Below are 24567 nucleotides of genomic sequence, written 5' to 3'. Positions count from 1 at the left end.
TTACGCTTTAAATCACTGTCACTATTTTGTTCCCTGTGCTTCTCCATTATTTATGGATCTGGACTCTCAGAATTGTGCGGCCATAATGAAATATTGATATGTTATTAAATTAAAACATTAAGACTGGTGTTACAGTGTTTTCATTGGGTCTCTTATCAGCCGTGTAAGTGCAAAACTGGTCTTGGTCACATTTTTTTGCAGAGCAGTTCGTCCTTGATGTTGAAAAGGTGATATGCAAAAGCCCTTTAGCCCGGTGCTTCCTGTGATGTGTTAAAGCCACCTGTGAATCACTGAGGTACTTGCACCGTGGGTCCATTTTGTTCCGTGGTGGCGCGTGATCGAGACGTCCATTTTGCTCAGCGCCTGCGTCTCGCCCGCTGCCGCGCCGCACACCTCGCCCGGCGGGAGCGGGATTGTGTCTCGAGTGCGATTGTGTGGAACGCGGTTCCGTCTGCGCGCGAAAGCACTCGCGGTTAACGGCCAGCCTCGTGAGAACGAGCTGAAGGTAGCGAGAGAATACGCTTAGTACAGAGGGGCAGTGGAGGGGAGGAGAGAGGGAGAGGAGGAGGAGGGGGAGAGAGAAATAGAGAATAAAAAAGAAAGGGTATGAGAGAGCTGTGGAGAGATGGGGGGGTTAAGGGAGGGAGAGAGAGAGTAGGGGAGGAGGGAGAGAGAAATGGTTGTGGGGTGTGATGGCTGGCTGACTACAAGGGGAGATTGCGTTTGTATTCTAATTATTTTCACAAATGTCATTACGGTTCTTTTCTTTTGCTCCACATCGGCACTGAGCGGCACAGGAGATGGTTATCTCAGGAAGCCATTTTAGTCAAAGACCCCCCCCCCCCCCCCCCCCCCCAGTCCTTTTGAGAAGCCGAGTGAGCAGCCTGTATGGTTGGCTTGGTAATTTCTCTGCCTTTTCATGTGTCGAAGGGCTATGAGTCCTCCACCATTAGGTAGTGTCGCCCTGTGATGAATGATGTATGCATGGAAAGGCAGTCTTATGTTTATTCATGATTTCAGAGGCGGTGCCTCTGCTAAGACCTCTGATTTCCTTTTAAGGAACAAACTTTTTGCAAGATTGAGATTTAAAGGCGCAGGGAGCTTGAGCACGGTGTCCCTGCTGCCTGAACCTACACTCTCCCTTCCCTCTCTTTCATCTCTCCCTCTCTCTCTTTCATCTCTCCCTCTCTCTTTCATCTCTCCCTCTCCTCCTACATCGCCGCCGTCAGCCTTCGTTTATGTGACCGCTCGCAGAGAGGGAGGTCCAGAGTCCATGCAGTTATGTCCTGATGATTCCACTCTTTAGGTGTCCTCCATACTGTTCTTACTTGGGGACCTTTTTTGTCCTTTTAAAGATGTGTGGATGTCAGTTTTGTCTTTCCATGTCATTCACATAGGCTCTGAACACCTGCTGGCCTAGCTTTACAGGCCTACATCCAGCTAGCATACCTTTACAAGGCTACTTCCTGCTAGCCTAGCTTTAGAAGGCTACCTCCTGCTGATATGTAAATGGAAGATGGATGGGGAAAGCTCTGTGCTAGCAGACTAGTTCTGTACCATCCACATGAATCCTGGAACTGCTGGGAGGGCAGATCAGTAAACACTAGCACAGGCTAACGAGCGGGGTGTCCACACAGGCTAACGTCTGGGATGTCCACAACTGCTAACGCGCGGGGTGTCCACACAGGCTAACGAGCGGGGTGTCCACACAGGCTAACGAGCGGGGTGTCCACACAGGCTAACGTCTGGGATGTCCACAACGGCTAACGCGCGGGGTGTCCACACAGGCTAACGCGCGGGGTGTCCACACAGGCTAACGCGCGGGGTGTCCACACAGGCTAACGCGCGGGGTGTCCACACAGGCTAACGCGCGGGGTGTCCACACAGGCTAACGCGTGGGGTGTCCACACAGGCTAACGCGCGGGGTGTCCACACAGGTTAACGCGCGGGGTGTCCACACAGGTTAACGCGCGGGGTGTCCACACAGGTTAACGAGCGGGGTGTCCACACAGGCTAACGAGCGGGGTGTCCACACAGGCTAACGAGCGGGGTGTCCACACAGGCTAACGCGTGGGGTGTCCACACAGGCTAACGCGTGGGGTGTCCACACAGGCTAACGAGTGGGGTGTCCACACAGGCTAACGCGTGGGGTGTACACACAGGCTAACGCGTGGGGTGTCCACACAGGCTAACGCGTGGGGTGTCCACACAGGCTAACGCGTGGGGTGTCCACACAGGCTAACGAGTGGGGTGTCCACACAGGCTAACGCGTGGGGTGTCCACACAGGCTAACGCGTGGTGTGTCCACATCAGTGGTTGGCCAACCTCAAATCTGCTTTATAGCAAACATCATTTTAAATAGATGGTCGCTATTTGTCTTGTAAATGACTTTTTAATGATAATCAAGGTGCGTCCATCCATCACAGTGCCACAAGTCCACAGAGTCCTTTGATGCGGTTCCTCCTCTTAACAAATGGGGTCTATTTATAATACCAACAACAGCATCACGTCACCTGAAGCCCCATGTGTCTGTGGCTCCAAGATTCAAATGGACAAAAAGAAGGAAATGAAAGTTGTATGTGTATCCTGTTCTGTGTGTGTGTGTGTGTGTGTGTGTGTGTTTGTGTGTATGTGTGTGTTTGTATTTGTGTGTGTGGGGGGGGGGGGTTGGAAAGTGCTCATAAAGTTGTAGTGTCACCTGCCCCTACATGGAGCAATAATAAGCCCTGATCCACACCCTCACCTGCCCTCATGGACAAACCTACCCTGACGCTCCTTCGGGCCATTTGCCTTCTCTGCACACACACACACACACACACACACACACACACGCACACACACACACACACACACACACACACACACACACACACACATTAGGGGTCTGGCACGTCTCCCTGTGCCCCCACTCTCCATCCAGTCATATTTGGTTTCTGAAGCAGTTGGATATTAATAAGCTCCCTGTTTTCTCTCCAGGAGCCCCGAGTGGTGCAGTGGTGTGTGAGGGAGGGCCCCACTCCCTTTGTGCTTTACATATGTAATGCCCCACTAATCAGCAGGTGTCTCTGGAGCCCAGGGCCCCACTCCACCACTGATATGATAAATAATGCAAATTAGGGCGGACGTGGCCTGAGTGGGCACACGCGCATGCATGAGGCAGAGAGGGAGGGAGAGAGAGAGGGAGGGAGAGGGAGAGCGCAGAGCCTCTTGATTGGAGCACTGTTGAGCTGATTTGCATAAGAAAGACCGGCCTAATTGCACCACTTTAGCTCCTCTGTCTCTGTGGAAGATGGCAGGCAGGAGCCACACACAGATGCCCCTTGGACGGGGACCGAGCCGCCCCGTGGCATTCTCAGGGGGCAGGATGCTGGGATCTCTCCCGCCCAGAAACCTGCCGACTGCATCGACTGCTTCTCACTCAATGTACAATATATGTTTCAGTCTGTTTAGTAGCAGTGCTTAGTGCTTTGTGGTAAGAGCAGTGTGTGTGTGTGTGTGTGTGTGTGTGTGTGTGTGTGTGTGTGTGTGTGTGTGTGAGATGCATAGAACAGAGTGTGGGGCGTTGGCTGCCGTAGGCAAGCCTTACTTTACTTTCCTTCCTTTAATAATAAATGATGGATGTTTCAAATTAGAAAACAGTGCTGTGAAAATCCAATTTAGTCTTGAGCTTTAGAGGGAGTATTAAAAAAAAAAAAAAAAAAAAAAAACCCTCAACAACAAAAGCCTCAGCAACCTTAGCCCAGCCTCAGGAGTGGAGTTGTGTGTTGCAGAGCCTGGCTTTAGCTTTAGCACTCACAGGGGGGCTAGCACTGTATGATTTAACGTAGCTTGTGAAAATGGCCGCCATTATGTACACTATTAACAAATCAAGCACTGCGGCACTGCAGAGTGAATCTCGGGCACTTAGGGAGTGCTGGGCGGCCTTCCACCATCCCGCCGCTGATTTATAGGACCTGTTTCTAATCAAGGCGAGGGTGAAATGCCACAAGGTGGGGAATTAGCGCCCCGCCTGGGTTCAACCCAGCACTCTGCTCGCCAGCATGGCTGCTCTGGTTTGTTTTTTTTTTAAGGTTATTTGTGGATTTGTCTCATCCTCTATTCTTCCTCTTGCTTTTTCCCCCGGTTGTGCGCTTCCAGCATTTATCTGTTTCTGTTCCCTGCGCCTGTCTGCGGCGGGTAATGAGGCGTATCTCTTCAGCTCGTCCTGCTCATCGCTCATCCCAGTATCCAGCTCCCTCTCTCTCAGCCCCCCCACCCCCCCACCCCCACCCTTCCGGGCCCATCATAGGCGTGTTGCTCCGGCCCGTCCACGTGCCCCCTGCTGGTGGTCCGGCGTGACCGGTCCTCGGGCCGGCTGGAGCCCGGCGCTTTAACGAGGCCAGCAGGACAGACGGTCCCACGCCAGGAGGAAGTCTGGCTTTTCACTCCCATCGTGGATCGGCCCGAGTGTGCCGCATTGCAAAAAAAAAAAAAGAGAGAAAAGGAGAAGAAAGAATGGGCATTCCTGTATGATGAGCCGCTTCTTAGAAGCTCGGACACCAAAACCTAAATGTTTAAACCAGCAGAGAGGATTGCACGCTGAAACCGCTGTGTGCTACAGAAGATGCAGGTTGGACTTAGTCTTGTGCTGAAAACACTTCTCACGGACCCCCACACTTCCATTTCATTCCTTCCCTAAAAGAAACTTTAGGAAAGATCCAGCAAGAGAAAGAGAGAGAGAGAGAGAGAGAGAGTCGTCTGCTGCTTTTGCATCAGTTCCGTAAATGCTTGAACCCGAGGTTAAAGACCACGGTGAACAAGCAGAGCAAAGCGACAGGCAGCAGCTGACGCTCAGCTCTCTCATGACACCATTATATGCCCAGACAAACGACAAGTGTCTGACCATCTATAGTGCTCACAACAGCTGCTTTCAGCCCACTCATAAACAGGTACGCCAGCCCTGCCGTAATAAGAGAATCCTTTTTCATTCACTTCATTTTGATACCGCAGATGTTTTTCTAAGTCTTTTTTTCTGCAAGTTTGAAATGGTCTGGCTGCCCAAGGCCACAGCTGTGTTGATCTAATGTGCTCTTCTCTTTCCCTTCGTCTCTCACATGTCTCTCTTTCTCTTTGGTGCACGGCCTGCGATTGAGAACTGTGTCAGCTCTATAAAGATTTTTGCTTTGGAAGAGGACAGCTCTGTTGAGTACATGTTAACTTTATTTATGTTCAGGGGTTATTTGCGATCGGAGCTGGGCTCGCGCGGGCCTCCTGCGTTTCGCGCTTAAGCATCTACAGATGCCGGGCCGGACCGTCCACGAGGTCCAGCGCTGCTCTCGGCCAATCACGCTGCAGCAGCACCAGAAATCGCCGGGAATGCCCGAGAGACGCATCTCCTCCGAGCCAATTAAGTGAGAAAAGTGCGGACGTGGCAGATCGCGCGGACCCGGCAGGCGGGGGTCACTTTCCCGGGCTTCCCCGCGTCTGCCTCGACACGCCTGCCTTTCTCTTGTCAAGCGTGCAGCCTGATCTAATTTGGTGGGGTCGTAGGCGTGGATCTCCTGACAGGCCCGTAAATTTTGAGGAACACGTAATTTGCGGACGGGACGTGCGGCGCTGGGGCCCCGGGCCCCAGGCCGGACAGCCAGAGTGATTCAGCAGGAGTCCGTGGCTTTATTACATCAGCTCCGTGAATGCCTTACCCATCACCTCGGCCCACCAGTCTGCCTCCAAGCCTGCCGGCGTGCGTATGATGGAGTGTGCGTGCATGCATGTGTGCGTGCGAGCGAGAAGTAGCGTCTGGCGCATGCAGGTGTCAGGATAAGTACGCTCTCGTCTAATGTAGCAGGGGAAATGAAGCTTCGGACACAGTCCGGGCAGGACGGGGGTGGGTTTCCTTCAGCCTGAGCTTCATGAAAGATTAGCCTGCCTGTGGTGGGGCAAAACTCCCACAGCTTTGCAGATTGTAAGAGCATGATGTGTGTGTGATACGTAACCTGCACAAGGAGAACCCCATTCTGCTAGTCAATGGGAAGGCGGGGCTTCAGACATGGGGGCGGGACTGCAACTCTATCAGGTCTTCTGTCTGCTGCTACCGTAATAAAACTGAGCTGTCACTCACGGACGTGTAACGGCTTGCCCCGGTTCTGAATTCCCTCACGCTGGCGCTGCCACAACGGCCACCCTGACAGTCCCGAGCTGTAGGTGAGCACTGACGCTAGCGGGACAACTGTGGCCATCTGGGTGAGAGAGGCTCACCTCGTCTGGGTGAGAGAGGCTCACCTCGTCTGGGTGAGAGAGACTACAGTGTTCAGCGCTGACGGCAGGCTATACGTCCCAGCGCACCTGTGACAACACTCGCTAGCCTGAGCCAAGATCGTGGCTAGATCTTAAGCCAAGTTCCACGGCAGGACCCTCTCAGCGCCGTCAGACTCACTAAGTCATCAAGACGTTTCCCACGTACCAAATGAGATGCGTCAAAACCACTGAATATTCATCCGCTCAAGCCTGCAGCAATAACTCATATTTACCATATATTTTCCACCCTCAGATCATAGGAATATGACTGTTTTGCTTATTGGTGGGTTTTTTTGCATGCTTGCCAGGTATATATGAGGCGTATGCACACACACGATTTTCACAGGTTGGCTGGACTCTCTCTCTGTGTCCTCCATCTTACAGTCTTCCACCCCCATGTTATGACAGCTCCTCTTTAAACCATTTCTGTGGTTGCTTTGGCTAATATCATCCTCTTATACTCTCCAAGGCTTATTACCATATTGTAGGGAATGATTGACAGTTGACCTTCACGCATGTATCTGAAAAGCCAGAGAGGGAGTGCAGGTCGTCTCGGTTACCTCAGCAGTACCTTATTAATATTAATGTAATAGAATTACCCGGAAGCAATTAGCATGCAACCCAGTGTCCTGTGCAGGAAGAGATAAGAGCCGGTGTCACATGAAGGCTGACTGTAGATGGTGGGTGTGGCCAACCCCAGAAGACCGCCCAAAAATGTGAGGGGTCACCAGGTGACTGGTCGGAAATCCCCGCATGCTTAGGTGAGCTCATGTTATTCCTCCCAGGGGTGACTTCAGCCCTTTTGACGAGGCTATTTTAGAAGCCAAGTGATCTTTGCTCCGGTCCCTGAATGTCTGGGTTTTCGGACTAATCACTGTGCTCATTTGAACATTTGAACATTCAGTAGAGGCAACCCGAGCCCTGTGACAGTGTCTGCGCATTAGGCCCAGATGCAGGAAGCTGTTGCTGTCCAAATAAAGGGGTATTTTTGGACAGGCGCCTGTGGGCTCAGGAGAAGGGCCATGATGCAAGGACCCCCACCCCACCACAGGCACCACGACCCGCCTTTCTGCTCCCACATGAGGTGACCCTCAAGATCCATTAGTATGTGTGTTAAAGTGTAGGGTCCTGAAGGAGGTGCTGGACAGACCACAGTAAGGAGTCTGGTGACCGAGGCTTTGCCTGAGCTTTTCTGTGGGAGGGGGGATCTGCTCTGATTGCCGATGTCTCATGCAGCATATGATCATGAACGCGGATAAATCATAACTTAATGCATTCCTAACATACAAATAATGTCAGGAACCACTTTAGCATCTGTGTCTACGACGGATGCAGTGTTTACACACGCAGAACTAAGTTTGTAAATGCCGACAGCAGTCATCAGCTAGCGTCTGCGGTGCCACAGCCCAGGGGCAGAGCCACTGTGAATTTCCCACCGTAAGCCAAGACATGTGTTGACAGTGCGTTTCAGTCCAGCTTGGAACACGTAAACCCGACGTCGCGTTGTGCTGCTAGTGTTACTAAAAACAAAGTTTGTCATGAATTCTGAGCACCCTTGTCATGAGAGGTGCAAGAAACACGAAGGACAAGTGGACCTTGAGACGGTCTCAGTAGAGAAAAGGCCTCTGTGTTGTTGACAGAAACCACTGCTGACATGATACTTATTCAAACATTCATGTGCTTAATGCGGTTTGCAGAAGTCCCATCGTAATCTGCTTATCAAATCATTTGAAGCTGTACACATCTGGTCACAGATACACCCCGTCGTGTGTCACGCTTTGGTTGTCAGGAGGTAACTGCTGACCTGGGAGTGAAGCTGGCAGCTTTCTGAAGAAGCTTCGGTGGACCTGCAGTACAGGGAGACCTGGGGGAGCTCCAGAGGGCCCAGGCGGTTCTACAGGGCTGGCAGGGTGGAGAGCGCTCGCCAGCCCCTTGGAACCTCTGCCCAAGCTCAGAGGTGTGTCCTCCATCAGGTTACTTTTCTTTTTTTTTCTCCCCCTCCTCCTTCTTTTAAGAGGGCGGGGCCATGGTTGTGAGGTCAACACATCCGTTTTCAAGCAGAGACAGGCGTGGGCTGCCACCAGCCAATGATGCCGTGATCGCCATGACGACATGTTTTCATAGACTGCCGCACTAACCCATTTAACCCCTTTTGTGACGTTCAGCTTAGTTGTTTACTGCGCCACATTTGATGAGTGTGCCATGAGCTATAGTGTGTTTTGTGTTGTTTGATGTTCAGTCAGGAAACACTGAACGATGAATGAACGGCGTGTGATGGCACTTCAGGGCCTGGTTAGACGGAGGCAGGGGTCTTCAGTACTTTTTGCGATCTGATTGGCAGGTGGAGGACCGATTGCAAACCGCCTCATTCATTCTCTAATCAAGAGTCCTTCAGTGTTTTCTTCTTCTCTATTTAATGGAGCTCTGGAGATGTTGTAGGTGTGATAATTAAGGATTCTGCACTAGAGGAGAGGAAGGGCTGTGTTTGCTCCGAGAGAGATAACATTCCCTGAGTGTAACATGAGAGCACCGCCACTGCTGCTCAAAACAATATTGCTTTAGTTCCCAGTCTGCATAATAAAGCATGTCCTTATGCATATTAATGCAATCAATTTGCATAATGTCTGCTCCGCGTGACATGCTCAGCAGAATGCGGGGCGCAACGTCGTTTCTGATTTACCTCGCCCGTGCCTGAAAAGCATTATTTACATGAACATTCCTCCATAGAGGGACCTGCAATTAACCCCTCCCGCACTTATCCGTAACCGCGCTTCCCCGCGGCCAAGGCTTTTCCCATGCGCCGTGCCCCCGCGTGCTCGTGTGGGCACGCGATCTCCTTAAAACCGTATGGTGGAGGTGCGGCGGGCGCCAAACGAGCTCCTCGTTATCTCCCCTCCCTCTCCGGCTCTAGCGGGCGTTTTTTGGAAGAACTACAGCGACATCTGCATGAATCGCGACTCCAGAGCGCCAAGCGGCTACCCGCTGGGTACCGGGCTTCCACCGCCAGCCTGCCGCTCCCTTACACCGCCACTCTCATCAGCGCATTCATAAACACGGCTAATTGAGGGCCTCCGCCCGCCTCCCACATTTGCATATTCTAAACCAGCAGCCCGGAGGGATTTGGCATGCGACGGGTAGGACGTGCACGCGCCGGGCTGCGAATTCGGATATCCGTGTTTTCCCAAACTTTTTGCTTGTTTGGTTTTATTTTTTTTTCCCCCTCAGGGAGTTACAGAATAACAGGATTTTTATTATTATTATTTTTTTCCTCGCAAAAGATGCTTCAGATGAATATGAAATATTGGATTGCATTTCTTTTTCTTGTTTTGGGTAGGTCTTGCCTCATGTTTTTATTTAGCAAGTTTCATAGTCACGTGAATTAGAAACTATGTATAATGTGTTTATTATTTTTTTTATTATTATTTTATGTTGTCTATGCTGTATTTTTTCTCTTTTATTTCTTAGTTAATTAAGTGGCAGGTTGAGTGGGTGTGACTACCCACAGCTTGCATTTTGTATGTGTTTGTGTGTGTGTGTGTGTGTGTGTGTGTGTGTGTGTGTGTGTGTGTGTGTGTATTAGGAGCCAATAATGCTCCTCTTATGTTCCTCTGAAAGGGACATTGTGCCAGACAGAAGAGGGAGGGAAATATTGGGCACTCTCCAATCAGAAACAAAGAATTAATTGCTCCTAATGATTTAATACAGGCAATCAGAGTCCAGGCAAGCACACTAATTTATGCGCCAATTATGCAGACAGTCTGCTCCGTAGGCCAGGGTGGTGTCGGGGTGGTGTCGGGGTGGTGGCTGGGCGGAGGCATGGGTCTGCCTGTGCTTTACTCCAACAGAAACAAAGCGAAAGCCAGTGCCAGAATGCCCCGGGCGATTCCCACCCCTCTCCCCGCGCCCGCACCCATGTTGCCAGCTCCCTCCTCTCCGCCTCCGCGTCCGGAGACCCTGGTGCCAGCCGCACTCCCAGCTCTCCGTCTGCAGCCCTTCTGCTTTAGCCCAAATATGTTGTGAACGTTTGGGTTTTTTTTCTCTTTTCCTTTACAAATAGAATAAAGTGACACCCTTATTTCATATCATAATTTTGAGATTAAAAATATCCTCCGGTATTAATTTTTACGACAGTTCTTCTCGATGCTAAACTTTTCTTCAGCAAGGAAAAAAAAAAACATATATAATCCTTCTTCTGTGGAAAATGTAATGTAATTCGATGATCTTCAGTATAAAAATTATCCCAATAATTTCGTATCCATTTAATTTTCACACATTCGCCATAACCATAAAGTGTTCGTGCTCCTCAGATTGGAAGACGCTCAATTAATCCGCGTTTGAAAGGTTGAGCGCACGCACTTTTTTTAATTAACGTTGAATTAAAACGAAGTGCGATGCTGGCGGGAAGGAGGTGCCCAGCTTTGAAGATTGCCATCACTTAATGAGTCGCGCTTTCCCTTTTTTCTTCCTCTCCTCCGTCCCGCTCTCCGCAGTCAGTTGCCAGTGTGCCTTAGCGATTTAATGATATGCAAATGAAATATGCATAAAACCATTCTGCTGCACGATGATTAAGCACACAGGACATTAGCCGTTGCCCCACCACGGTCTCTCTTGTTGTCTCTTCTCCATTCCGATTTGCCCGCCAACGACACCACTGTAACGAGCCCCGGCACTAATCACAACCAGAGGACAAGTCATTTTAATAACGATGATAATATCCAATCGACAGAAATTAAATTCCAGGGTTTGTTCTTGACCACGTTTTGTAAGATCCACATCCAGTCAAAGCCGTGGTCCTTGGCATGTGACTGATGAGGGTGCAGTGTGGAAGCAGAGAGGAGAGACAGACAGAAGGTTTTTCCAGGGGAAGACCTGGAAGAGAGGCGCTTTGCCAGGCATTGCAGTAGCTTTTCACTGCTTGTTTGCATGTAGTGTGGTATTATGTGAATGGAAAATATTCTCCCTTTTTTCTTGCTGTCTCCCCCCTCTGCCCCCCTCTCTCCCTCCTTGTCTCTGCCAGCAGTCTTTCCCCCCTTCTTTTTGTAATCCATTTGTGTAATAAAGACGAGACGCAATTAATATTCCTAGTGGAATTAAAATCAAATGCAGATCGTCCAAACCTCATTAGCTTCAAATGGTTATATTATCCACGCTCGTTCTCCAGCGAAGATTAAGAAAAAAAATGGGCAAGAAAAAAACAAAGTAAAATCACGGCCAAGCTTACAACAGAAATCGATAATTGTATGTATAACGAACACGTAACAGGCGACGGTGGGCGAGATGCCCCAAAAGATGCCACCATGTGCCCAGCCTATCGTAGTGGCAGCCTTGACTGTATCATCTTGGAGGTTATGCCAAGGCAGTGAAGGCAGCACAAAGATCTTATAATCCCTCCCTTTGGACAGCTTCTTCAATTATTCATATTCCACCACTGTGCCCCTTGTCCAACAAAAAAATCCAAGAGAATGCAGGACTGGAAGGGAAAGTTTGGGCTATCCGCTCGTGATTAGCATAAGTTGATGAGGCTCCATCCCCCATGCTAATTGCCGTTTTAATTGTTGCGGAGCGTTTTAACTAATGAAAACGATTTTAACAAAACGACGCGATCTTTCCCGTCCGAGCAGCGCCCGTCCTTGGCTCGGTGCCCGGTGCCCGCAGACGGTACGAGAACGCCGGCAGCTCTTCCCGAACCTCAGAGGTACCAGCACAGGAGCAGATGGCACCGTCTCTGTTACGTCTGAGTCGGACGCTGCCCCCCGAAACCAAAACAAAACAGGAGGAGGTTGGTAGTTTCTTGATTGGGTGGCAAAGAGGGTGAGGTAAGAAGAAGACAAAAAAAAAAAGAGTGGGGTACCAAAAAATGTTCCCACAGCCCCCCAGGCTGGTTTGGCGGAGTTCGAGACGGGCTGGAGGGTGGAGGGTCAGGTTCCACCTCCACCAAGTGTCTGGCATTGTGGCTGCAGCCCCTCTGTGCCCCTCCACCAAGCTCCTGCACGGCTGTCTGCGTGGCATCTCTCTCCCCTGGTTCCCATACTGCCTGACGGTGTACAGAGGCTACAGCCTCAACCATTCATCTCCCTGGTGATTGCTGTGAATGTAGATAAATCACACGCACGCCTGCTTGCCTTCCTGCCTCTCGAGCACTCCGTCAGAGCTTGTGCTAAGGTAGAGTTTCTCGCTTTCAGGGTTTTTATTTTCCATTCCTTTTATCACCCCTTTTAAAAAAGTTGATCTTGACCGGCTGAAATCCACACACCTGGAACGGCTCGAACGTGAGCGGCGATTTTTCTTTTTAACGAAGCGCGAATAATTAACGGTTCGTTAAGAAAGAGAAGCATAAATTAACTCCAGTCTGTCTGGCTGATTATAATTTTATGTACCGCTTCATTAGTATGCGTCCCCATGTTTGCTGATTCTCTTTCTTTCCCTTTTTTGTGGGTGGTTTTAGTAAACAGCTGTTGTTGAGCCCTTGGCACAGTCCCTCTGGTCCTATCTCGGCCCCTCCCCTCTCGCCGCGATCAAACGATTGGCAGATTGGCACCATCTATAGCAGCAGTGCCCGTGGTCGGCGGTCCCCACCGCGGTGACAAGCAGGCGGCTTGCGAGAGGTGGTGTCTTGTGTGGAGGAAAATGTTGTGGTTTAAGAGGTGTTGGAGGGGTTGAGGGGGTGGGCAGGTGTTGGCACAAAACCAGGCACCCGCTTCGGGAACCCTCCCCTTCCAGACGGCAGCTAACTGCTTTTGTTTTATTTTGTCAGTTTTTTTTTCCTCGCCACGTTTTTTGTTTGTAATCCGCCCCGATCCTTTCATCGAATCAGTCGCGCTAATTACCGGTGTAAACTTTTTTGTGTTTAATTAGTCAGCAACGTTGCGCTATCGTCTTTGTTTGGTCTCGATTTCTCCTTATCTTTGTTAAGCGACCCGCGACGGGCGCGTTGTTGTTTCTCTTCGATGTTTCCCGTCTTCACGCGAGTCCCGGGTTGCGCCTCCATCATTCGGCACCAGATGCCACGTTGATGCTCCTGGCATCTTTCGCGATCAACACGGGCATCGCCTTGGCCCTCTGCCCCGGCACGTTTTCCAAGATGAGGTGTCGCTGCAAGTCCGTAAAACGCAACCTCCAGATCGTGGTTGTTGGGCGAAGCGGTTCGTGTCTCCCGGCGACACGGAGCAGCTGGCAGCGAGCACGTTGGCATGGCGTCTGCTGCCTAGCTGGCTGGATGCCCCCCTGGCACAGGGAACAGTGCGGAAAGAGAGTGGAGAGAGAGGATGGGGGAGGAGTCTCCTTTAGCCCCACCTCTCACTGCCAGTCTCAGGACAGCGCCACCATAGCAACTTTCTCCATGGAGGCTCCCCCCCCAACCGTGTCCTGTGGGGGAGGACGTTTTTTGCAGTCTCTGTTCCTTATGGCGGCATCACCTTCTGTCACGTATCTTTTGGGTGAAGCGTGGTCGTCCGATGGCTCCTAAACCCCGTAGCCGTGCCAGCCAGCCCCTCTTGACTCGTTGCCATCCTCAGATTTTCTTCGGATCATCCAGGGCATGTGGTTTTTGGCTGCGTTTGTCGATCGCCTTTGTGAGAACAACCTCACCATCTTTCCCCGTGTCTGCCCCGTGTGCCAGCCGTTTAAGAAAAAAGAACAACACCAACGCAACCCTGCAGTCTTGCCAGTTTGAGCCCAATGGCACGAGTCCTTTGGTTTGTTGGCTACGTGTGCCCGCCTCCCGCCTGAGTGCACGAGTGCCCGTCTGCTCCAGCGCCACTCCTGAGTGGATGGCACTGTGCCAGCTTTCCCTCGCCATCATCCGCATTTACAGCTTGTTTCTCTCACTCGCCCACCCCCTTCTCCCTCTCTCTCTCTCTCCCTCTCTCTCTCTCTCTCTCTCCCTCCCTCTGCCTTTTTAAGCCCCCCCCCCCCTCCAACACCCCACCCCCATCCTTTATGTTCCATAAGCTTGACATTAATTAACATGCGGGTTAATTGATTCTAAAAAGCTGAGGAATTGCGGCGAACGTCTGTGCTGTGCTGGGTCCCCCCTGCCCCTCGCGCCCCCGTGCCCTCACGCCCCCGCACCCGTGCCCTGGCACACCTTTCCCCTCGCCCCGTCCTTCACGTTGGCGCTGCTGAAGTAGAGGAGACCTGGGAGAGGAGCGTGGAGCGTCCCTGTACCACGGCACCCTGGGAAGAAACACAGCCTGCTCATTGGTCTAAAGCTCGTTGCACTTGATGTCCTGCTGTCTGATCCCTCCGCGGGATGTTACGCTGGCATTTTGTTATAAATAATCAAAGTGTTTCTTCCGCCCTCCTCCCACCCCCTCTCCTCTTTTTCCTCTCCTCCCTCTTTCTCTCCCTTCCACCCTGTCCTCCTCTCTATGGCTTTAAGTTTCTCTCTTCTGTCTTTCACCCGCTCTGATTCCACCTCTCCACCTTTTTGATTGTCGTAATTCTTCTGTAGACTGTAGGAAAATCTAGATGTTTATTTCATGGAAAAAAGTTGAAGCTACGTTGCTGCATATCGATGCGATTTTCGTAAGCGCGCTGTGTTCTTAATTATCTTTTGTCTTCTGTGATTAGCGTTCGCTAGAAACCTTTTTGCGAATTAGCTGAAATTAGCAGTGTCTGTCATATTTGATTAAGTAATTATCACAGGCGTACAGCTTTCTATCTTCCCGCATTTTTTTTCACGCATGTGTGTGTGCGCGCGAGTGTGTTACATCGTTTGGAGATGATGAGGTTAAAAATGAGAGATAGAGCGATGTTTAATTATTTAATATCAACTAAGCCCCTCCCTCCTTAGTGTGCCTGTTCAGTTAATTAGTCAGGCAGCCATGCACACAAGCAGAAATGTAGCACTGATTCGTTAAGAGCGAGAAAGGCATACGGTAAACATGCTGTCACCAGCTCTGCCTCTCATCACACGGCTTTCTCTTTCTCTCAGTTCTTCTAATCCCTCTGCGTAAGAGAACTTCGTTACAGGATCAAGTTCTCTGCTTTTCCCTGTGGGGCTGAGTTCACTCCCAGCTCGTCCCTCGGCTGGAGTCGCGTTCGGTGTGTTGAAGGCGCTGGCCCTGCGTGGGCTTCTGGGTGCCACCACTCCTACTCATGCCCTTTCTGCTTTTTGTAGTGGTTTGTTTTTTGTTTCTTTATTATTAAATAAAAGGAGCGTGAGGCAACTGAGGCAACAAGAGGAATCCATTATGCAAATTCCCTACTATTTGCATAATGTCTTATGCCAGGAATATTCAAATGAAGCATGTAATTTATGAGTGCCCATGTGTGTCTCATAGTGTTCCAATAACTTACAAAGAGAGCTATTTTCCCCTCTCTTCTTCTCCAATCGGGAACCTACTAATGACACACACCATTCCCATACACCACAAGCATGCGGCTGGGCTCTCACAAAGGGCTGGTGGCCATGTCCTGGCATTGGGTGGGGGGTTACGGGAAAGAGTCTCCTAATTGCCCCTCTTCAGAGGGGCCCAGGCCAGAAGCTAATTTTTGAAAACAACGGCGAGACGAATTAATTAGCTGCAAGACAAAAAATGCAAAATAAGGGTGGCTAATGTATGCTGTCGACTGTGACCACACCCACTCTTTTTTGTTTTGGGGGAAGGTTCGAGTCGGCCGCCTCTGCCCTGGGCTCTTGCCCACTCGGCTCGGCGTGTGAGAGAGGGGCAGTGCCTCCACTTCCCAACAGAGGAATCGCGGGAGTGATGGTGGCTTAGCTCTGCTGCTTGGGCTTGAGGGAGTGGGAGAGAGACCGGGAGAGAGACAGGGAGAGAGACAGGGAGAGGTGGGGAGATGGAGCCAGTTTCAACAGGGACTGTAAAGGCATGTGTGAGTGCGTGCGTGTGTGTGTGTGTGTGTGTGTGTGTGTGTGTGTGTGTGTGTGTGTGTGTGTGTGTGTGTGTGTGGAGCACCCAGGATTCCAGAACCAACCTGAACACCAGCACTCGGGCACCAGGAGTGGAACCGTTCGTAGGGGAGCGTGGCGGGCACGTCCCCCCACTGGGCACGTCCCTCCACTGGGCACGTCCCTCCGCCGTGAGCCGTCCCCGCCAGCCAGCCCATCTGCCCGCCCGCCCAGCCGCCGCCCACCAACCCTCCGCCTGCCTCCTCGTCTTTGTGTCGGCTCGGCTTTATCGTAATTACCCTGCTGGTTTGCATACTTGATCTCCGCTTAATGTGACACAGTGTCACGTTTCTGCAGAGACAAAGCAGTGCGAGGATCTGTGGTGGGGGATGAAACGTCTCCTGCTCCTGAGGAAGAGCTAGTCTGGAGAATCTTTATTTTTCGAGTTAATTGTTTTTGCTCGCCTGTGTACGTGTCTGAAAGGCCTCTTTCTTTCTCAGAATGGATACTTATCATGTTTTTGTGCGGTCAGCCTGCTCCATTGTCATCGTCCTCCTCCAACAGCTCCGTATCTGGAGATGTTTTCCACCCTGGAACATGTTCCTGCGTCAGGACGCTTGGCATTCAGGACGCTGGACTCGCCCGCCTGCTTCGGGGTGTCCTCGGCCGGGGCGGGACCATTCCCGAGGCGCCACCCGTAGCTGTAAGAGAGTGCGGTCGCCGAGTCCTTCCACGCACGCCATGGAGAGACGAGGAGGAGCAGATGGGTTCCTGCGGTGGGGTTGGTGGGGGCACCGCCTGTGCCCAGGTGGCCCCACCACGGAGATGCGCTTTGCCGCCTCCCGCTCCACCAGGACTGCACGTCTTCCTCCCTGATGTGGCCAGCTCACTCCTCCCACTGTGCCTCCAGCTCGGGGATCTCGCTAAAGTCTCCGCTAATTCCAGAGCCGAGATCATTATCCAATGCTTGCTTAATTCAGCGGGTAATTTCGTTTTGGAGATACGGGTTCGTTTGTCTTCCGTATGTTGTTGCGATGTGATTTAGAGCACTGCCTTTTTTTCTGTCCTTTTTTTTTGTAATTACAGATTTTTTTTTTTCTTTTAATCAGAGTTAAGCCGTCATTTTAATTATGCAAAGCATTTCATTTCATTATTCGCTTGCATACTGATGAGTGGGCCGGATTGGCAAAATTTTGCACATCGTTTAAAGAATATAACCTTGAGATCTTAGACAGTAGTTTGAGAAAAACCATATTGAGTTATCATTACTATTATTGTTGTGTTTGTTATTGATTTATTTTTAAGCCAATCAGTTTTTTCCTTAAAAAAGGCAAATGATGTTGTGGTCTCATCATCCTACATTGACAATGAAAAAAAAATGATAAAGTTAGAACTTGTATGTCACCTGTGTCTTGTTTATACATTATATATTATACATTTGTATGGATGAGTTATCTGTCCATGTGTAATTGTTTAAGCTTCTGTGCACCTGCATCATTTTCTTTCTATTTAATTCTGTGAAATACCTAATGAAAACCAAAGACAGCAAAGTGTTTCCAAATCTACTTCACCTAAAAAGGGAGATTAAAACCTTAAAATACCTCAACAGGCTTTTGTTCACATTTCTTTCAAGACTAAAAGCAGTGGTTAAAAATGAAACACTGAAGGCTGAAGAACACGGGGCTGAGAGGGGGAGTCGTTCGATCAGACGCTGCGTCATTTCTCACGCGTAGGGCGCCGGCCGCCGTCACCTCACACACACGCAGTCCTGAGACCATCACACCTGTGCAACCAAGTCCGAGAGCATCGCCGTGAGCCACATCGCAGGGTTTTGCGATGTGATTATTGTCATGAATTGCACATTCAAATGAATATCAAATCAAATCAAAATATTGATATGTTTGTAATGGGTCTGCGTAATCAAAGATGTGGAAAGTAATCAGAATGCTAAAATACTTTGATGGGAATAACCAACCAGCACAGCACCTCTGTGACTATTCATAATGGACACAGCAGCAGTTCACAGTCCTGATTCAAACGTGCGTCCGTCTGCTGTGTTTCATGTGATTGTACGTGTAGATGAGGTCAGTAGTGATTTGAATCTTTTTTTTATTTTTATCTTCCCATCATTCTGTGTGAATCCCAGTTGGTTTGGTGGTCCTAGACAACCAGACTCTGGCTTTAACCCTCTGGCCAGGCGTCTTAGGCCTTACGTTATGGACACATGCCAGTCTGTCCACTGGTGGCTTTGAACACATCAGTATGTGGTGTAATGGCTGGCTTCTGCCTGTGATACCGATCATCAGTGAGTTTTTAGATTAATTTAATTTACGCCTTGTGTATTTTTCCACTTCCCTTTATTACCTAACGATGTTTACCTCAGCTTGGTTAGCTTTAAAATACTTAAATGTATAAATAATTATTCAGATTTGATATGTAAATATCGAAATATATTTCCATTAGTGTTGTTTTCTTCCCATTTTCTTGAATATTGATTTTCATCGTAACTAAGAGTGATTATAAAACATCACTTTAACTAGTGCAGTAGCCCCTTGTTAAAAGAGCTGTCACATTAATGACACATCTGCCTTTTCTGCAAATGTATATGATGAAAGTGTGAGTGTGTGTGTGTGTGTGTGTGTGTGTGTGTGTGTGTGTGTGTGTGTGTGTGTGTATTATTAGAATTGAATTATTCCTATTCTCAGTCTGACCAACACTTTCATAAAAGCAGAAAAGTTGTTTGTGTGATCATTTTGGTTTCCCTTTTTCTAGTCTACATATTTAATTCAGTCCAGATTTTAAATTATTTTATCATCTTCCATGAGTAATTTATTTTTTACTGTTCCCTTTAAAATGGGACAAGTTTTGATGCCAGCAGTGATGTGAGATGTAGGAAATGCGTTAAAGGGGCGGAGGCTGCAGGGGGTGGAGACTGACTTGACTCCACCTCCCGAATTAGATCGTCACTTCCTGGTGCCCTTTCACCCCCTAAAGTGTGTCAGTCGGCTCACGTGCGTTTGTGCTTACACAGAAGTGTCCATAACGGCCTGCACGTCGGGCCTGGCAGCAGATACACCCCACAGAGCCCACAGAGCAGCCGTCTGCAGGGGAGGGAACGTGATCTGGTCAGGGCGTGTGTGTGTGTGTGTGTGCGTGTGCGTGTGTGTGTGCGTGTGTGTGTGTGGGTCCAGGGCGTTCGTGGTGGGGTTCGCTACCCTTGCCTGCCGGTGAAGCGCTGAATGTGTGCAGGGTTTCAGCCTTTGTGTAGCCGGTGTGTGTGTGTGTGTGTGTGTGTTGATGCTTCTCCTGGTGTGTATGGACCCAGGGCATGGCTGCCTCGTACAGACCGTATACCGTTAGTATTCCCTGCCAAGCTCCGAGAGCTGGGGGTGGCCGGCCCTGACCAGCCCTGATAAAACGCAGGCACTTATCACACATGATTGATTTGTTTACTCGTCCCCGGCTGGTCCACTTATCATGTGGCTTATCCCTGAAGCAGAACAGTGATGTGCTACTGCCCCTCTCGCCCCTCTCGCCCCTCTTACTCCATCTCTTACCCCCCCCACTCTCTCACTCACTCCACCTTCACTCTGTGAGCTCACTATGCCGTCTGATTTGACGTCGTATGTAAATATGTATTCGGTCACGGTGAAAATGACAAGTGTTCATCACTCTTCAGGCCACCTTGGTGTGCGATGTGTTGCTACGCCCCCGGTTTCTCACGCTCAGCGCCGGTACACTCCTCCTCCGCCCTCTTCCTCCGCCCGCACGACGCTGTCCCTTCCGTAGGTGCCGTTACTCACAGAGACGAACCTTAACGAGCTCGTGATTCTTGACACTGAAGAAGCGTTTCTCATAAGAATACGTCTCCAGAACACGGCTTCCTCGCTGTGTGAGAATTATTCTTTCATCATCATCATCATCACCCCTCCCCCCACTTCCCCTTTCTCCGCCCTCTTACCTGCCCCAACTTCCTGTCTCTGCAGCGTAGCGATCGGGCTGATGCGATGGACGTCTCCCAGGGACGCATGCTGCATCAGCCGACGGAGATGACCCAGTCCGTGCAACAGGCTGCATCTAAGGTCAGTACCTCGTGCCTTAGCACCACATTTTACAGCAGTGCCCACTCCTGGCGGGAGGCTGACAGAGCTCTGTTTGTGGTTTTTCAGTATAGTTTTAAATCCACCAGCTTTAAAGAAAATGAGAGATGGAAAATGTTCCTTTTAGACTTTAATAAAGCAGTTTTCTAGCAGTGGAGTGTGTTAGAAGCAGACTCCGCCCAGTGGATTGAGTTAGAAGCAGACTCCGCCCACTGGATTGAGTTAGAAGCAGACTCCGCCCAGTGGATTGAGTTAGAAGCAGACTCCGCCCACTGGATTGAGTTAGAAGCAGACTCCGCCCTCTGCCCACTTCCTTCTTATCATCAACCTTGCTGAAGCTACAACAGCACCTGCTCCTGTATGGCAGTGGTACACACACACACACACACACTGAGGATGGCTGCATGTCGTAAATGGCTACATAAGCAGAGTACTGAATCATTCACACATTAAGAGTCATTAAGAGTGTCTAGGAGAGTTGTTCACAGTTTATATGAACTGCCCGTCTGCTGTAGACAGAGCCCATGTGTGGCAACATGAGGGACGCCGGGCAGCATGACCTTTGACCTTTGACTTTCCCTGGCCCTGGTTTTGCATTTAGCTGGAAAGTGGCTGAAGCAAACATGAAAACACAGGAGGCAGTCTGCACACACACACACACACACACACACACACACACACACACACAGTGACGTGTGTACCAACACCAGCACAAATTCTGCATCACCGAGTTCGTCCTTTCGAGTAAGAGTCAGGTCAGGAAAGTAATTTGATATTAATGCAAAGACATTTTCAACACAAAAAAGTTAATTGATTTTTGATTAATAACTTCAGAAGACTGCAATCTGAAATGGAGAAATGTGATCAAGCCGATGGTAATTTGGCTGAAAGTCATAATTAGCATATGATGGATGCCTGTAGCTATGGCTCTGGACCTTATGACCACAGATAATGGTGTGCTACTCAGGCGCTTATTGATTGTGCATATTTAAGAGCCCTACGAACTAAGAGACGAAACAAACAAGAACCTTTAAAAAGTGTAGAGATAATTAGTCACTGGCCAGACACCTGAACGTATGCAGTGTGACCACACCTGGTGTGTTTAGGGAGTTTGATTGACAGGAGCAGTTATCGGTGACAAATCTAAGTGAAGCTCTTTTGTCTCTGTGTTGATTCTGTAGAGGAGAGGAGGGTGAATTAGTGAGTGGATTCCTTCGATAATAATTATTGGCCTATAATTGGGCGCCTGTGTGTGTGTGTGTGTGTGTGTGTGTGTGTGTGTGTGTGTGTGTGTGTGTGTGTGTGTGTGTGTGTGTGTGTGTGTGTGTGTGTGTGTGTGTGTGTGTGTGTGTGAAATCACTCACCAAAACCTTCTCTAATAGAGTGCCAAAGCTCTGCCTTTGTTTTGTGATAAATCTGATCTATTTGGGGGTCACGTCACACCGCTCTACCTCCCCTGACCCGGGGGTCAAAGTGCGCGCGGATGTGTGTGTGTGTGTGTGTGTGTGCGTGCGTGTGTGTGTGAGTGCGTGTGAGTGCGTGTGTGTGTGTGTGTGTGTGTGTGTGTGTGTGTGTGTGTGTGTGTGTGTGTGTGTGTGTGTGATCACTGAAGTGAAGTTCTGCCCTGTTCCAGCACTGAGCTGATGTTTGTTCTTGTGCCAGGTTGTGCACAAAGGGCATATTCTCCAGCATTTCTCTCTCTTTACCTCCTACTCTCTCTCTAGCTCTGTCTCTATCTCCTTCTCTCTCTACCTCTTTCTCTCTCTATCGCCTTCTCTCTCTCTATCTCTATCTCCTTCTCTCTCTCTCTCTCTCCCTCCTTCTCTCCCTCCCTCTCTCCCTCCCTCTGTCCCTCTCTATCTCTCTCTCTCTCCCTCACCCTCTCTCTGCTCCTGTGTTCTCTCTGGACCTGGTGTACTGTGTTCAGTGTGCTCTGCTGGCTAAAGGCGCTCGTTAAAAGCTATAACTTATCTCACGTTTGAAGCTAATGGGAGGAATACAGGCCCCGGTGAAAAATAAATTACATTTTCCCTCCCCTCTCCCTGGCTTCCCTCCTCACCCTCACCGCAATATGGCCGTGGCGAGAGCAGTCATGTCACATCGCAGGCATTAGAATTTATCTGTGCTGCGCCAACGCTGACTGATGCATTCGAAAATAATGTACTAGGACCGAGCATTACACGCACCCCATAACTAATGGACAGCACTCGCCTGTGGCCACAGCCACTCTGTATCAGCCAGCCAGCTCGCCTCGTCCAGACTGAGTTTGTTCACAGGTGTGTCTCCCTCCAAACCTCTCTCTCTCTCTCTCTCTCTCTCTCTTTCTCTCTCTCTCTCTCTCATAAGCAAACCCTTAATTGCTGCATTGGTTTTGACACTGACGTCTTCACTGTGTTATGCAGTCTGCAGCGTGGTTTGTCCACCTGTGTGCGGCCGGGTTGTGACCTTCGACCAGGACGTAGGAGTTCCAGGAGACCAGGAGTTCCTCTCAGCTCTCACGGTGAAGTTCTGACTGTCCTGCTGCAGCTGCTGATAACCACGTACAGGGTGGCCACGTTAATCTGCACATTCACACACACGACTCACTCTGAAGGTGAATGGGAGGAAGAGTTATTTAAATAACTCCTGCCAATCTCTTTGCAGCCCTTTTGATCAATATTTAATATATCAGTGAGGGCGTCCATTATCAATATATTGATTATAGTTATATAATGGCACAAAATACACTTGACCTCTTTCTCCAGGAACTGCATTTTCTTGGATCATCGAAGTCATTTTATAGGTTCGAATGACCTTAGTTATGTTTCCACAATTTTATGTTAAATATTTTAGCAAGCTAGCTGTCTGGTGCTCAGTCTGTTATGGTTTCGTAACTGCAGGAATGACACACACCTCTACAGCACTTTCTGGCTATTGTAAGAATTGCAACATCACCATGGTGTGTAAGTAAAATCACATTGACAAAAAAACCATTGTTGTGATGCGGCAACAGCCCATGAAGCACGTCTAGTTGAAAAGTCCTGTTTAAAAGAATCGATTATCAACTATTCCTAATGCATCACCATACTGGCTGTCAACCTTGAGGCAAATTGAATCATCTGGACACCAGAGAAACCCAGAGAGGCTTCACTGCTCATGTGGTTGAACATATTCAGTCCATTACAATTAAGTATTTGTCACAAGTGCCACGGCATCTTAATAGCAGTGCACCACTGCGCTAATGATCTGTTTGCTCCACCAGTTGTTGCTATGGCAGCAATGAAGTGAAGAAATGTAAAAGATGTGATCCACACGCACAACCTACTGGGATCTACCAGTGAACATAAACTAGATCTTATGAAGCATTCTGCTTACAACGCTGATGAAGGACTACTTCATTGTTTCCTTGGAAACATTGTGTATTAACTCGGTATTACCCCCCTGTGTGTGTGTGTGTGTGTGTGTGTGTGTGTGTGTGTGTGTGTGTGTGTGTGTGTGTGTGTGTGTGTGTGTGTGTGAGAGAGAGAGAGAGAGAGAGAGAGAGAGAGAGAGAGAGAGAGAAGTACAGAATCAGGACAGAGGGAGACATTTGGACAGAGAGAGATCTCTTTAAATATGTAGCGTTCAGTGTTATTGTTATGGTTGTTTCTGTATTCCATTGTGATGAGGCTTATGTCGAGAGGAAAATCCCACAAAAAAGAATTAACTAGAATAATCCCGCCATGCACCAACAGGGTAGCGCACAGAAAAAGTGCTTGATCGGTGGGCTTTGCTGCACCTCCCGTGTCCCCACAGTTTTACCCATCACCCCACTCCACTGGCCATTTTTCTTTAATAGTGTTTATCTGTAATAACCGTGGGCCGCGGGAAGGCCGGCCGTCTGCTCGGGCCGAGTACGAGCGAGAGGGAACAGGGCTGGGGAGACAGCCCGATGATTTCCATCCACAGAGGGGTAAGAGAGTCAGAAAATGCATAGCACTGCAGTTTGCCGGCAGGCAGGAGGAGATAGGATGCTAATGAGATCAGAGGAGGAGGGGCGTGGCCTGGCCCCTGGGACCCACAGCATGAAGCCCTTCCTCTAAAACAGAAAAGGGCCTGAAAAAATAATGACGCCCGCTACGAAACGCATTAATAATCAAAGTGGGGCTGGTTTAGTTTTGCAGATGTAGCGCTAGTGTTAAGTCGGGAGGGGGAAGGAGGGAATGAGAGAGAGAAACAGAGAGAGAGAGAGAAACAAAGAGAGAGAGAGAGCGGAATGTGAGACATGGAAATATAAGGAAGACTCGTCCTCTCTGCTTTCTGCCATGAGAGTATCATCCTTTCCTCTCTCTTACCTCCTTTTGGAACACTACAGAGATGAGC

General features: G+C 49.6%; 1 protein-coding gene across 1 annotated transcript in view; it reads left to right on the top strand.

Annotated features, from left to right (window-relative positions):
- The window catches only part of LOC143502693 (uncharacterized), a gene marked incomplete at its 3' end in the record, with an annotated part of 76429 nt that overhangs the window by 15600 nt on the left and 36262 nt on the right, over positions 1-24567 (top strand). Inside the window, exon 4 of the mRNA XM_076995354.1 lies at positions 20113-20208. Coding sequence (XP_076851469.1) covers positions 20134-20208 — 75 coding nt within the window. The remainder of the gene's footprint in view (positions 1-20112; positions 20209-24567) is intronic.

Source organism: Brachyhypopomus gauderio, unplaced genomic scaffold (genome assembly GCF_052324685.1).
Source record: "Brachyhypopomus gauderio isolate BG-103 unplaced genomic scaffold, BGAUD_0.2 sc196, whole genome shotgun sequence".
Classification (NCBI taxonomy): Eukaryota; Metazoa; Chordata; class Actinopteri; order Gymnotiformes; family Hypopomidae; genus Brachyhypopomus; species Brachyhypopomus gauderio.
This window is presented reverse-complemented; position numbering and strand designations above follow the sequence as displayed.